This window comes from Artibeus jamaicensis, unplaced genomic scaffold (assembly GCF_021234435.1).
Source record: "Artibeus jamaicensis isolate MK-2021 breed Jamaican fruit bat unplaced genomic scaffold, CSHL_Jam_final contig_311, whole genome shotgun sequence".
Taxonomy (NCBI): domain Eukaryota; kingdom Metazoa; phylum Chordata; class Mammalia; order Chiroptera; family Phyllostomidae; genus Artibeus; species Artibeus jamaicensis.
In genome coordinates this window covers 956074-969572 of record NW_026521717.1, presented here as the reverse complement: position 1 = coordinate 969572, position 13499 = coordinate 956074, and the positions used below count along the sequence as shown (strand labels likewise).

The 13499-nt window shown below is 35.3% G+C and overlaps 1 protein-coding gene across 1 annotated transcript in view; it reads left to right on the top strand.

The window, feature by feature from the left end:
• CFTR (CF transmembrane conductance regulator) overlaps window positions 1-13499 on the top strand; it is a 225855-nt gene that overhangs the window by 170285 nt on the left and 42071 nt on the right. Inside the window, exon 22 of the mRNA XM_053662935.1 lies at window positions 830-1081. Coding sequence (XP_053518910.1) covers window positions 830-1081 — 252 coding nt within the window. The remainder of the gene's footprint in view (window positions 1-829; window positions 1082-13499) is intronic.

The window sequence follows — 13499 nt, the reverse complement described above, 5'->3', positions numbered from 1 at the left end:
TATATGAATAAATTTGTAAAGCATATGCCTATTTAATTTCAAATACAACCCTTGTACACAGTCATGTTTTGCTCAGCAATGGAAATTGATCTTTAAAATGATTAAATGTAATTATTTAACCACAGATGTATGCCAATGACTTAAATTTATTTGAAGAATATTGTAAAATTATTCAATATTTACTAAACATCGAGTTTACTTACCACCCAACTGACAGATAGAATTGTAGAGAGTTATTAAAGCAATTCAAGAGAAAGGCAAGAATCTTCCATGGTGGTTTTGAGGTATACAACATTTTATTATACCAGTCATACAACATTGTTCAATGCTGCTCATAGTATAAAAACGTTTCCCCTTGTCATCATCTAATCCTTTGAGTATAATTTGGCTACTAATATGTAGCTTGCATAACTGAGAATTAAGTGATCACAAAAATAAATAGGTCTATCCAAAGCCCATTTATATACTGTACTTTGCTGTATACAATGTGCACTTTTTGCCTAAAATTTTGAGGGAAAAATAAGGATGCACATTATACATGGGTATAATGATTATATACCATGGGTATAATAATCCCATGAATAATGTGCACAAAAATGTGGGTGCACATTATTCACAGCAATAAGTAATTCTTAGTTCAATCTCTTTGGTTAGTCTTTTAATTATATCCAATTTCCTGTGATTTCATTGACAAACCTTATGATAAATAAGCAAGAGATGAATAAGTATTACATCCTACAAGTTATTATTTAGGAAACATCAAACTAATTATGACATTGTCCACAGCTCTAAAACAAACAAAAATAAAATATTGTTATTTTCATTTCAGATGCGGTCTGTGAGCCGAGTCTTTAAGTTTATAGACATGCCAACAGAACAAAGTAAATCTACCAAGTTGATCAAACCATCTGAGGATGACCAGCTCACGAAAGTTATGATTATTGAGAATCAGCACGTGAAGAAAGATGACCTCTGGCCCTTAGGGGGCCAAATGACCGTCAAAAACCTCATAGCAAAATATACAGACAATGGGAATGCCATATTGGAGAACATTTCCTTCTCAATAAGTCCTGGCCAGAGGGTGAGATTTCAACATTACTTGTTTTGTTGGACCTGGGGTCAGTAAGTAAATCTCAGTAGCCTGGAGTGATGTGTTCACAGAACCCATTCATAACACCATTATTGTTGACTAGGATTTATATTGAACATACGTATTTAAATTATTATTATACGGAGTCATTATTTGATCCATATGAAATTTAGTTTGCAGAGTCCTGAGTCTATATAATAGGTTAAGTTAAATATGATTCTACTTGCAGAGTGTCTAATTGATTGCTAAGTTACTAACTAAAGAAGCCATGAAATAAATCTAAATTATTATGTTTTAGATTTTGCATCCTGGAACTATCTGCCAGAGTTCCAACTGGCCATAGAGTTGGTCATAGGTATTCCTTTATTATTCTCTTAAACATGGGATATATAATTATGTTACCTCTTTCATTTTTTATATTAGTAATTTGTGGCAATCTCTCTTATTTTCTTGAATAACATGACTAGAAATGATAGATTATATTGATCTTTTCAAAGCATCAACTTTTGTTTTCTTAATTTTCTCTAATGATTTCTTGTTTCCCATTAAATTAGTTGATTCTGCTTTAATTTTATTATTTATTGTCTTTGTTCAATTTAATTTGCTCTTATTCTTCTAGTTTTCTATGACAGATTAGAATATTGATTTTATATATCTCTTCTTTTTCTATATGTATATATTTAATGCTATAAACTTCCCTCTGTACTGTTTTTGCTTCATACCACACATTTTGAAAAAATTGTATTTTAATTGTTACTTGTTTAAAATATTTAAAATTTTTTCCTGAGTTTTCTCTTTTGACCCAGTTGTTTAATTTCCCAGTATTTTGAGATTTTACAGCTGTCTTTCTGTTACTGATTCCTAGTTTAAAATATTCTGAGGTCTGATAGCACACATTGTAAGATTTCTACTTTTGTTTGTTGAGGCATCTTTTATGGCCCATAATGTGATTTATTTTGGGTAATGTATGGTGCGAGCTTGAGAATAATGTATATTTTGCTGCTATTGGATGAAGTAGTTGATACATATCAATTATATTTAGTTGACTGATGGTCCCATAGAGTTTAATTGTATCCTCGCTGGCTTTCTTACTGCTGTATCTGTCCCTTGTTGATAGCATATTGACCTCCCTAATTGTAAAGTGTATTTATCTATTTCTCTTTGGAGTTGTGTCAGTCTATGCCTCCTTAAAAAGTTTTTCGCCTCTATGTGGTTGACCTAGAATTTTCAATATATACTTTTAGCTAATTCATGTCACATTTAAATAACATAATAGTATAATACTTCACCGTTAGTACAGGTATGTTATTATAACAATATTCCCATTTCCTCCCTCTTGTTCCTTATAATTTGCTGCCATTAATGACACTCGGGCAGAAGCATATATACTACAAACATACATAATTAAATATATTGTTAATATTATTATTTAAACAAACCGTTATCTATTTGATCAATTTAAATCAATTAAAATAATAAAAATAATTTTAAATTTTTACCTTCATTTATTTATTCTCTCATGCTCTTCCTTTTTAATGTAAATCTAAGTTTCTGACATATTTTTCTTTTCTTTAAAGAACTTTATGAAACACTTTTTGCAAAGCTGGTATACTGGCATCAAACTCTCTCAATATTTGTTTGAGAAAGTTTTATTTCTCCTTTACATTTGAAGTATAATTTCACAGGGTACTAAATTCTAGTTCAGTGGGTTGTTTTCTCTCAACACTAAATATTTCACTCCATTCTCTTTTTGCTTGAATGTTTTCTGAAGATTGGTTGGATTTATATTTTTCTATGTATGTATGTATGTATTTATAATTGTTGCTCATGTACAGTTGTCTCCATTTTTCCACCACCAGTTTCCCCCTCAACCTATCCTTACCTCCCACCTCCAATCCTTTCCTTCTTTCGCTTTGTCAATGGGCCCTTTATACAGGTTCCTTAACAACACTTTCCCTTCTTTCCCCCATTACCCTCCTCTCCCCCACACTTCTGGTTACTGTCAGTTTGTTCTTTATTTCAGTGTCTGTGGTTATATTTTGCTTGCTTGTTTGTTTTGTTGATTAGGTTCCACCTATAGGTGAAATCATATGGTATTTGTCTTTTACTACCTGGCTTACTTCATTTAGCATAATGCTCTCCAGTTCCATCCATGCTGTTGGGAAGGGTAGGAGTTTCTTCTTGCTTTTTGTTGCATAGTATTCCATTGTGTAAATGTACCATAGTTTTTTGATCCACTCATTTACTGATAGGTATCTAAGTTGCTTCCAAAACTTGGCTATTGTAAATTGTGAGGATATGAACATTGGGGTACATAGGTTCTTTTGAATTGGTGTTTCAGGATTCTTTTTTTTTTAAGTAAATAAAATTTTAATTATTATTTTTTTTAATATTAAATTTTATTTAGTTACTTTTCAAGTACATTTTTTTTATCTATTTCTCCCATCCCACCGCACCCCCCGCCCGGTCTCCCCCCTCCCTCCCATTTCCACCCCCCCAGTCCTCATCTCTGTGTCTTTCATACTTGTTCCTCAAAATCCCAGCAGTGGAATTGCTGGGTCAAAGGCAGTTCCATTTTTAGTTTTTTGAGGAAATTCTATACTGTTTTTCACAGTGACTGTACCAGTCTGAATTTCCACCAACAACGTGCTAGGGTTCACATTCTCCACAATCTCACCAGCACTCATTGTTTGTTGATCTGTTTATGATGGTCACTATGACCAGTGTGAAGTGGTATCTCATTGTGGTTTTAATTTGCATCTCTCTGATGGCTATTGACGTTGAACATCCTTTCAATATCTCTGGGCCCTCTGTATGTCTTCCTTGGAGAAGTGCCTGTTCAGGTCCTTTGTTCATTTTTTAGCTGGATTGTTTGTCTTAGAGTGGAGTTGTGTGAGCTCTTTATGTATTTTGGAAATCAAACCCCTGTCCAAGATGTCATTTGCAAATATATTTTCCCGCGTGGTTGGTTCCCTTTTCATTTTGCTGATGTTTTCTTCAGCCATGCAGAAGCTTTTTATTTGATTGAGTCCCATTTGTTTATTCTGTCCTTTAGGTCCCTTGCTCTAGGGGACATATTGGTGAAAATATTGCTGCATGGAATATTTGAATTTTTCCTGTATATGTTCTTCTGAAGGACTTTTATGTTATCACAACTCATATTTAAGTCTTTTATCCACCTTGAATTTATTTTTGTGCATGGTGTTGTTGGTGATTGAGTTTTATGATTTTGCATGTAGCTGTCCAGGTCTCCCAACACCATTTGTTGAAGAGACTCCATTTTATGCTTCTGTCCATTTTGTCAAATATTAATTGACAATATAGACTTGGGTTTATTTCTCAGCTCTCTATTCTGTTCTATTTATATATGTGTCTGTTCTTATGCCAGTACCAGACTGTTTTGATTTCAGTGGCCTTGTAATGTAGTTTGATGTCAGGTATAGTGATCCCTCCTAATTTCTCAAAATTTCTCAAAATTGCTGAGACTATTCAGGGTTGTTTATGGTTCCATATAAATTTTTGAAATGTTTGTTCTATATATGTGATATATGTCATTGGTATTTTAATAGGGATTTCATTGAATGTATAAATTGCTTTGGATAGTATAAATATTTTGATGATGTTAATTCTTCCAATCCAAGAATGTGGTAACACTTACATTTGTTTGTGTCTTCCTTAATTTCTTTATTCAGAGTTGTGTAGTTTTCTACACAAAGATAAAGGTCTTTTATCTCCTTGATTAGGTTTATTCCAAGGTACTTTATTTTTCTTGTTGCTATAGCAAATGAGATTTTTTATTTTAATTTCTGTTTCTAATATTTTATTGTATGTGTACAACAATGCTTTTGATTTCTGAATATTGACTTTGTATCCACTGATTTTGTCAGATTCACTTATTAGGGTGAGTAGTTTTTGGTGGAGTCTGTAGGGTTTTCTATGTGCACTAATCATATCACCTGCAAACAATGACAGTTTTACTTCTTCCTTTACAATTTGGATGTCTTTTATTTCTTCTTGGTCTGAACACTGTGGCTAGAACTTCCAATACTATGTTGAATACAAGTGGTGAAAGCAGGCATCCTTGTCTTGCTCCTGATCTTAGTGGGAAAGTTTTTAGTTTTTGTACGATAAGTATGATGTTGACTGCAGGTTTTTTGTATATGGCTTTTGTTATGTTGAAGTATGCTCCCTCTATTCCCACTCTGCTGAGTGTTTTTATCATTAATTGGTGTTGTACCTTATCAAATGGCATAAGTATGCCTTACCTTCTGCATCTATTGATATGGTCATGTGATTTTTGTCTTTCCTGTTCTTTATGTGATGTATTACATTTACTGATTTGCAAACATTGTATTTTCCTTGCACCCAAGGGTAAATCCCACTTGATCCTGGAACAGGATCTTTTTAATGTATTGCTGGATGCAACTTACTAACATTTTGTTGAGGATTTTAACATCTATGTTCATCAGCAATATTGGCCTGTAGTTTTTTTTCTTTGTTGTGTCTTTGTCTGGTTTTGGGATTAGGATGATTCTGGCCTCATAAAAAGAGTTGAGGAGTTTTCCCTCTTCTTAGGTTTTTTAGAATAGTCTGATAAGGATAAGGGTTAGCTTTTCTTTAAATATTTTGTAAAATTATCCTGTGGAACTGTCTGGCCCAGGTCTTTTGTGTGAGGGGAGTTTTTTGATTACTGCTTCAGTTTCACCAGCTGTTAATCGGTCTGTTCAGGCTTTCTGCTTCTTCTTCATTCAGTTTTGGAAGATTATATTTTCGTAGAAATTCGTCCATTTCACCTAGCTTTTCAAATTTCTTGGCATATAGTTCTTCATAGTAATTTCTTAAAGTCCTTTATATTTCTGTGGTATCAGTTGTAATTTTTCCTATTCCATTTCTGATTTTTTTATTTGGGTCTTCTCCCTTTTTTTTCTTGATGAATCTGATTAAAGGCTTGCTGATTTTGTTTATATTGTCAAAGAACCAGCTCCTGGATTTACTGGTATTTTGAAATGTTCTTTTAGCCTGTATGTTGTTTAATTCTGCTCTGATGTTGATTATTTCCGTCCTTCTACTCACTCTAGGCTTTGTGTGTTGTTGAGAGTGGTTTCATTTAATTCTTAGCTTTATTCCTCTATTGGTAAGGTGATTTTCTCACTGGTTTCTTTAAGATTTTCTCCTTCTCTCTTATTTCCTTTACTTTAAATAAGATATGCCTACATGTATTTTCTTGCTATGTTATCTGAGCTTCTTGGACCTATGGTTTAGTTTTTTAAAATTAATTTGAGGAAGTTGTCAGTCATTACTTCTTCAATATTTCTTTTGTTTCTTTCTTCTCCTTCTGGTATTCCCATTATAGCATTCTTATGCCTTTTGTGCTATCTCAGAGTTCTTAGATATGTTATTTTTTCAGTCATTTTTATCTTTGTTGGTTTGGAGGTTTCTTTGAGGGCCAAGATTCTCTCCTCAGCCATGTTCAATCTACTAATAAGCCCGCCAAAGGCATTCTTCATTACTCTGACAGTGCTTTTTTTTTTTTAAATCTCTAGCATTTATTTTTGATTCCTTATTAGAATTTCCATCTCTCCATTTACTTTATCCATCTGTTCTCACATATTTTCCATTAGATACCTTAGCATATTATTCATAGTTTTTTGTATTCCCACAGTGATAAATTCAGCATTTCTGGCATATCTTACTCTGGTTCTGAAACCTGCTCAATCTCTTCCAACTGTATTTTTTTATTTTAGTATGCCTTGCAATTTTGTGTTGAAAAGTGTATACAGTGGCCCTGGCTGGTGTGGCTCAGTGGATTGAGTGACAGCCTGCGAACCAAAGTGTTGCTGGTTGGATTCCCAGTCAGGGCACATGCCTGGTTTGGGGTCCAGGTCCACAGTTGGGGTAGCGTGAGAAGCAACCACACACTGATGTTTCTCTCCTTCTTTTTCTCCCTCCCTTCCTCCCTCTCTAAAAATAAATAAATTTAAAAAATCTTTTTTTTAAGTGTATACAATGTACTGGATACAGGAGCTCTAATAATTACACTTTTAGTGGCATTAGTTTGGGGGAAAGGGTAGTGTTCTATAGTTCTATGATTAGGTCTCAGTCCTTCAGTGATCCTGTCTCCTTGAGCAGTGAACCACACAAATGGTTCTCAAATTTTGAAGCAAAAAATGTGGCAAATATTTAATAACATAAATAACATAATATTTCACCAATGTAAATGTAAAGCTACATTTAGACTATAAGATGCACCCCTTTTTTCCTCCCAAATTTGGGGGGTGTCTTATAGTCCCCAAAATATGGTAATAGGATGGCTAGTGTAGGCTAGAGTTGGGTGTTTTCCTTCCCTAAACTACTGACAGCCTAATAAAAAAAGTAAAACAGTAGTTTACGTTCTGGTAAAATAGTCTCTTGAGGGAGTCCTCGAGAAGAACAGAGTACTCTCCAGGTATTGCAAATCTGTTGCTTTCTTCCACCTTGTGCTGGATGCACAAGGCAATTTTTCTGTGTTCTCCATTGTGATGTAATAAAACTGGTGGTACTCCTGGAGGCAATACTCACAAAAGTGTGCCCCTCACCATGAGTGGTCTCCCTGGAGTTTTTTCCTCTTCAGACTTGTCTATATTGAGCTTCCAATAATTAGTAAGTTGAAGTTTAAGAGGTTTCTTGTCATGAGTTTCTGCTGTAGTAAGTTGTGATTCTCTGTATTCACTTAACTCTTTCTTTTTGGTGGCAGCTTTTTGCCCTATGACTCTCTAACAGGTCTAAGTAGCATTTTATTTTATTTTTTTCAGTTCGCTCAGCTTTTTACTTATTGGGATGAGGTATGACATCCAAGTTTCTTATATGCTAGACCAGCAATTGAAAATCTTATTTTTCATCTTTTTTTCCCATCATTTAGCTCATTACTGAGCTTACTATATGTAAATGAGTGAATCAATGAATGGATTATCCCCATTTTTAGGTAATATGATTGTTTCAAGTGGAGTGGGAATTGATTCTTAAAATGTTATATTGAGCAGCTCTCTTAAGAATGTCGGAAGAAGATGGCAGCAGAGTAGGAAGGAGAGGATTCCGCCTCTCCCCATGCATGGGAGAAAAACCTGGCCAATCTGTGGAGGAACACAGCAAATAGCCAACAGTGCCCCAGCATATAGGAAAATAGGAGTCCAGAAACTGTAGTGGTCAATAAGGTCCAAGGGACCAGTGGCCAAGGCTGCTGCCTCCTCTGTGCCAAGTGCCAGGGGCCCATGCCAGGTCTGCCACGGACTCTTTGGGAGCCAAGGGCTGGCAGCAAGGTCCTTGGAAGAGAGCCGGGTCATCAGCTCCTTCCCTACCTGGCCAGGTGCAGTTTGAAAAATCCTGGGAGAGAACTGTTTAGTTGAATTGTCAGAGAGAGGAATGGGTACAAGGAAGCAAACAAGGGGACCTTGATCACCCATGGAGTCTGTGGTCGCCAGCTTGGGAGAATTGAGAGTCACCCTTACATTCCCCTGTAGCACTGGGAAAGGTTCACACCCAAGCCTGTGGGACCAGGGAAGTCTGGCCAGGCATGGGCACGTCTGCACCCCAGCCCATGGCAGTGACTCCCAGGGAAAGAGTGCTCTAAAGATGGACCTGGATTCCCTCGGTGGGGTGCTGGGGAGAGGCACTGGTCTGGATCTTGAGAGAGTGCTTGTGAGACTGGCTGAGCACACCAAGAAGGGAGAAACACCACACCAATCGCCCCTCAGCCTGCTTCAGCCACTGAGACCAGAAAAACCAGTTTGGCCAGCTGGAAACCAACAAGAGGTGTTTTTTGTTTGTTTTAAGTAATCTTTTATTTTTTAACCTTATTATTGTTTTATCTTTCAATACCTTTTTCTTTTCTTTCCTTCTTTCTTGTTTTATTCCTTCTTCCTTTCTTTTCAAACTTACCACTTTTTCCTCCCTTCTGCTGCCTTCCCACCCCCCACCAAGTGAGACAAAAAACTTGGAACTGCAAAAGACCATAGTTGGACCCAAAGAGGGGGCATACCAACAGTAGAGACAGAGAGACAAAATTCACTTTGCTATAGCAGAGAAACTACAAATTACTGCATATTTGTATTATTATTATTGTTCATTATTTTTATTATTTTACATCTTTTATTTTAATAGTATCTTTGTATTCCTCCTCTTTCTGTATAGTCTTCTTTGCCTTGGCTGCATGTATTGTATTATTTGACAGGTTTCCCCTTTCCCCTCATTCATAGTGTATTGCTAATTTAATGTCCTTTACTTCCCCTTGCCCAGTTAGCACACTATTAAAGATCCAATACTCCCTAATCTTGGCATGTCATAGATTCTTTCATATGATTGTTGCTCTAATATTATTGTAAATTATAGTTGTTACATACTATAGTAAATGCTACACAATACACCCCCCCTAGATCTTAGCCCACTTCACTGTTGCCTGAACTATAATACTGAAGTGGTTAACTCTATTCTCTCTCACACTACACCTATTTGCCATCCTTTATTCTCACCTTACCTCAGAATCTGTCCTCCCACAACCTCACTGCTTTCTAGATCCAATTCACAAACCTTTCCTCCCCAACAAGAGCCTTATCTTCTTTCCATCTTTTCCAAAAAGTGGCTAGTTGAGTTGAAGATTATGGTTATCACTATACATACCAAAGGATCTCCTATCTCTTCTCTACCAGCTGCTACTGCAAAAATTATAGAATACTCTCCTGCTGTTATAAACCATTTTGCTGTCCCCTCCAACTGATCACACACAAAAAAAGAGTAGGTGGAATGGTGAACACCAGGATACCCACTGGATGAGGAAACCCAACAACAAAGGAACTACCAACAGATACCAACAGAAGAAGGTGAAAAAGCAAGTAGAAGCTACACAAACCTCAACCCAAGACCTATCTGGAAATACAACTAAACAACAGAGAAACTACCCAGTGCAAACAACTGAACAAGAGCAAAAGAGAGTCCTCAAAACCCTGTGCACACAGAAGAACTAACTTTAAGAATGTCAGTCATATCTACCACCTTGCCCTTAAGACCTATGATAGCATTTTGTAAACTAACTAAATGCCCCAACATATTTCTTTTATGCTGAATTAACCTGAGGCTTAAATTTAGTTACTATTTTGATTGTCCAGAAATCCTGCAAGCTCAGCTGTAGTCACATTCATTTTCTTGAAAAAAAAATTTTGAAAAGAACTGACATGGACATTTCTTGTTTAATTTGAATGGAGTTCAGTATTGGTGATTTTTTTGGTGTTTCTGGGTCAATTCAGACTAATATAACAGGCTATCATTAGCTAGGTGGCTTTAAACAGTAGAAATTTATTTCTCACAATTCCGAAGGCTGAGAAGTCTGAGATCATGGTGCCAGCAGCTTTGGTGTCTTCTGAGAACCTACTTCCCCATAGGTGTCTATTTTCTCACTGTGATCTCACATGGTAGAAGGATTGAGGAACTTTTCTGGGGCCTTTTAATAAGGACACTAATTCCAATTGTAAGGGTTCCACTCTCGACCTAAATACCTCCCAACCTAATTCAATCACAATGGGGGTTAGGATCTCAACATATGAAGTTAGCAAAGACTCAAATATTTAGTCCATAGCATGGTGAAAAGATGAAAAATCAATATTTGTACACAAAAAATTATTAATCTTCATATTAAAACATTATGCCCATAGTAATTATTTTAGGGAAAAGGTGTCCTGTTAATTATTTGCTCTCGATTTGGCGATTTAGTTTATAGAAACTGCACTTCAAATTTCATTTTCTTTGAATTTATTGGGGTCATATTAGTTCAGAAAATCATACAGGTTTCAAGTACATAATTCAACGAAACATCATCTGCACGCTGCATCATGTGCCTACCACCCCAAGGAAAGTCTTTCTGTACCCATTTTCCCCCCAGCCCCCTGCCTATCCCCAGCTCCACTTTCCTCTGGCTATTACCACACTGATGTCTGTGTCTATGTGTTATGTATGTGTTTTTATTTCTCGATCTTCTTTCAGACTCCAACTCACCTCCCCTCTGACACCTGTCAGTCTGTTCCATGTATCCATGCCTCTGTTCTTATTCTGTTTGTCAGTTAATTATGTTTATTAGATTCCACATACAAGTGAGATCATATGGTATTTCTTTTTCTGACTGGCTTATTTCATTTAGTATAATAATCTCCAGGTCCATCCATGCTGTCACAAAAGGTAAGATTTCTCTTTTTATGGTCATATAATATTCCATTGTGCAAATGTGCGACAGCTTTTTTTTATCCACTCTTGGACTGATAGGCACTTGGGCTGCTTCCAAATCTTGGTTATTGTAAGTAAAACTGCAATGAACATAGGGATGCATATAGTCTCTTGGATTACATTTTGGTTTCTTTGGATATATTCAAGGAGTGGGATCACTGAATCAAAAAGCAGTTCCATTTTTAATGCTTTAAGGAAACTCCAAACTGTTTTCCACAGTGGCTGCACCAGTCTGCATTCCCACAAACAGTGCACAAGGGTTCCCTTTTTTCCACATCCTCGCTAGCACTTGTTGTTTGTTGATTTATTTGTGATGGCCATTCTTACAGGTGTGAAGTGGTATCTCACTGTAGTTTTAATTTTCATCTCTCTGATGATTAGTGACATTAAGCATTTTTTCATGTCTTTTGAACATGTGTATATCCTCTATTCAGGTCCTTTGCTCATTTATTTTTAAAGAGAAGAAATTTTTTTAAAATCTTACCAAACAAGGATATGTTTATTGATTTCAAAGAGAGAGGAAGGGAGGGGAAGAAAGAGAGAAGGAGAAATTGATGTGAGAGAGAGTCATCAATTGGTTGCCTCCCATATATACCCCTTCTATCAATTGAAACTGCAGCCTTTTGGCGTATGGGACAATACTGCAACCAACTGAGCTACCTGGCCTGGGATGCCCATTTTTTAATTGTCTTTGTCTTTTGTTGTTTGTCTTTGTGTTGAGTAGAATAAGTTCTTTATATATTTGGAAACCAACACTTTATCCAATATATCATTGACAAATATGTTCTTCCATTCAGCAGGTTTCCTTTTCATTTTGTTGATGGTTTGTTTTCCTATGGGAAAAATGTTTGAATTTGATGTAGTCCAATTTATTTTTTCCTTGTTTGCCTTGCCTGAAGTGATATCAGCAAAAATATTGCTACTAGAAATATCTGAAATTTTACTACCTATGTTTTCTTCTAGGAGTTTATGGTTTCAAATCTTACATTTAAGAATTTAATCCATTTTATGTTTATTCTTGTATGTGGTGTTAGTTGGTAGTATAGTTTCTTTTTCTTTTTTTGCATGTATCTGTCCAGTTTTCCCAACACCTTTTATTGAAGAGACTGTATTTTCCTCTTTGTGTGTTTTTGCCTTCTTTGTCAAATATTTATTGAACAAAGTGTGAGTTTATTTCTCTGCTCTGTTTTGTTTAATTGATCTATATGCCTGTTCTTGTGCCAATACCACATGGTTTTGACTATTATGGCCTTGTAGTTTAGTTTGATACCTATAACTTTGTTTCTCTTTCTCAAGATTGCTGAGGCTATTTGAGATCTTTTGTGGTTCCATATATATTTTTGGAATATTTGTTTTAAACATTCAGAGATATGCCATTGGTATTTTAATAAGAATTGCATTGAAACTGTAGATTGTTTTGGGCAGTATGGCCATTTAATGATTTTAATTTTTCCTAACCATAAATATAATATATGCTTCCACTTATTTGTATTTTCCTATTCTTTCTTCAGTAAAGTATCTTAAAATTCAGTATCTTAAAATTTTCTGAGTACAGATCTTTTACCTTCTTAGTTTATTCTTATTCTTAAGTATCTCTTTTTTATTGCAATGGTAAATGGGATTATCTTCTTAAATTTCTGTTTCTGATTGTTTATTATTGGTGTATAAAAATGCCACCAATTTCTAAATACTAATTTTGTATCCCACTACTTTGCTGAATTTATTGATTAAATCTAGTAGATTTTTTGTTTTCTTTAGGGCTTTCTATGTATAATATCATGTAACCTGCAAATAATGACAGTTTTACTTCCTCCTTTACAATTTAGATGCCTTTTATTTCTTCTTGGCCTGATCACTGTGTCTAGGACTTCCAATACTATGTTGAATACAAGTGGTAAAAGCAGACATTCTTGCCTTATTCCCTTCCCTTAGGGAAAATGCTTTTAGTTTTTGCCCATTGAGTACAATGTTGGCTGTAGGTTTGTCATGTAATACCTTTACTATGATGAAGTATGATCCCTCTATTAAGACTTTGCTGATAGTTTTTAATTATAAATGGGTACTGGATTTTATCAAATGTTTTTTTTCTGCTTCTACATGATCTGTTGTATGATCCTATGATTTTTACTCTTCATTTTGTTTATATGTTGTATCATGTTTATTG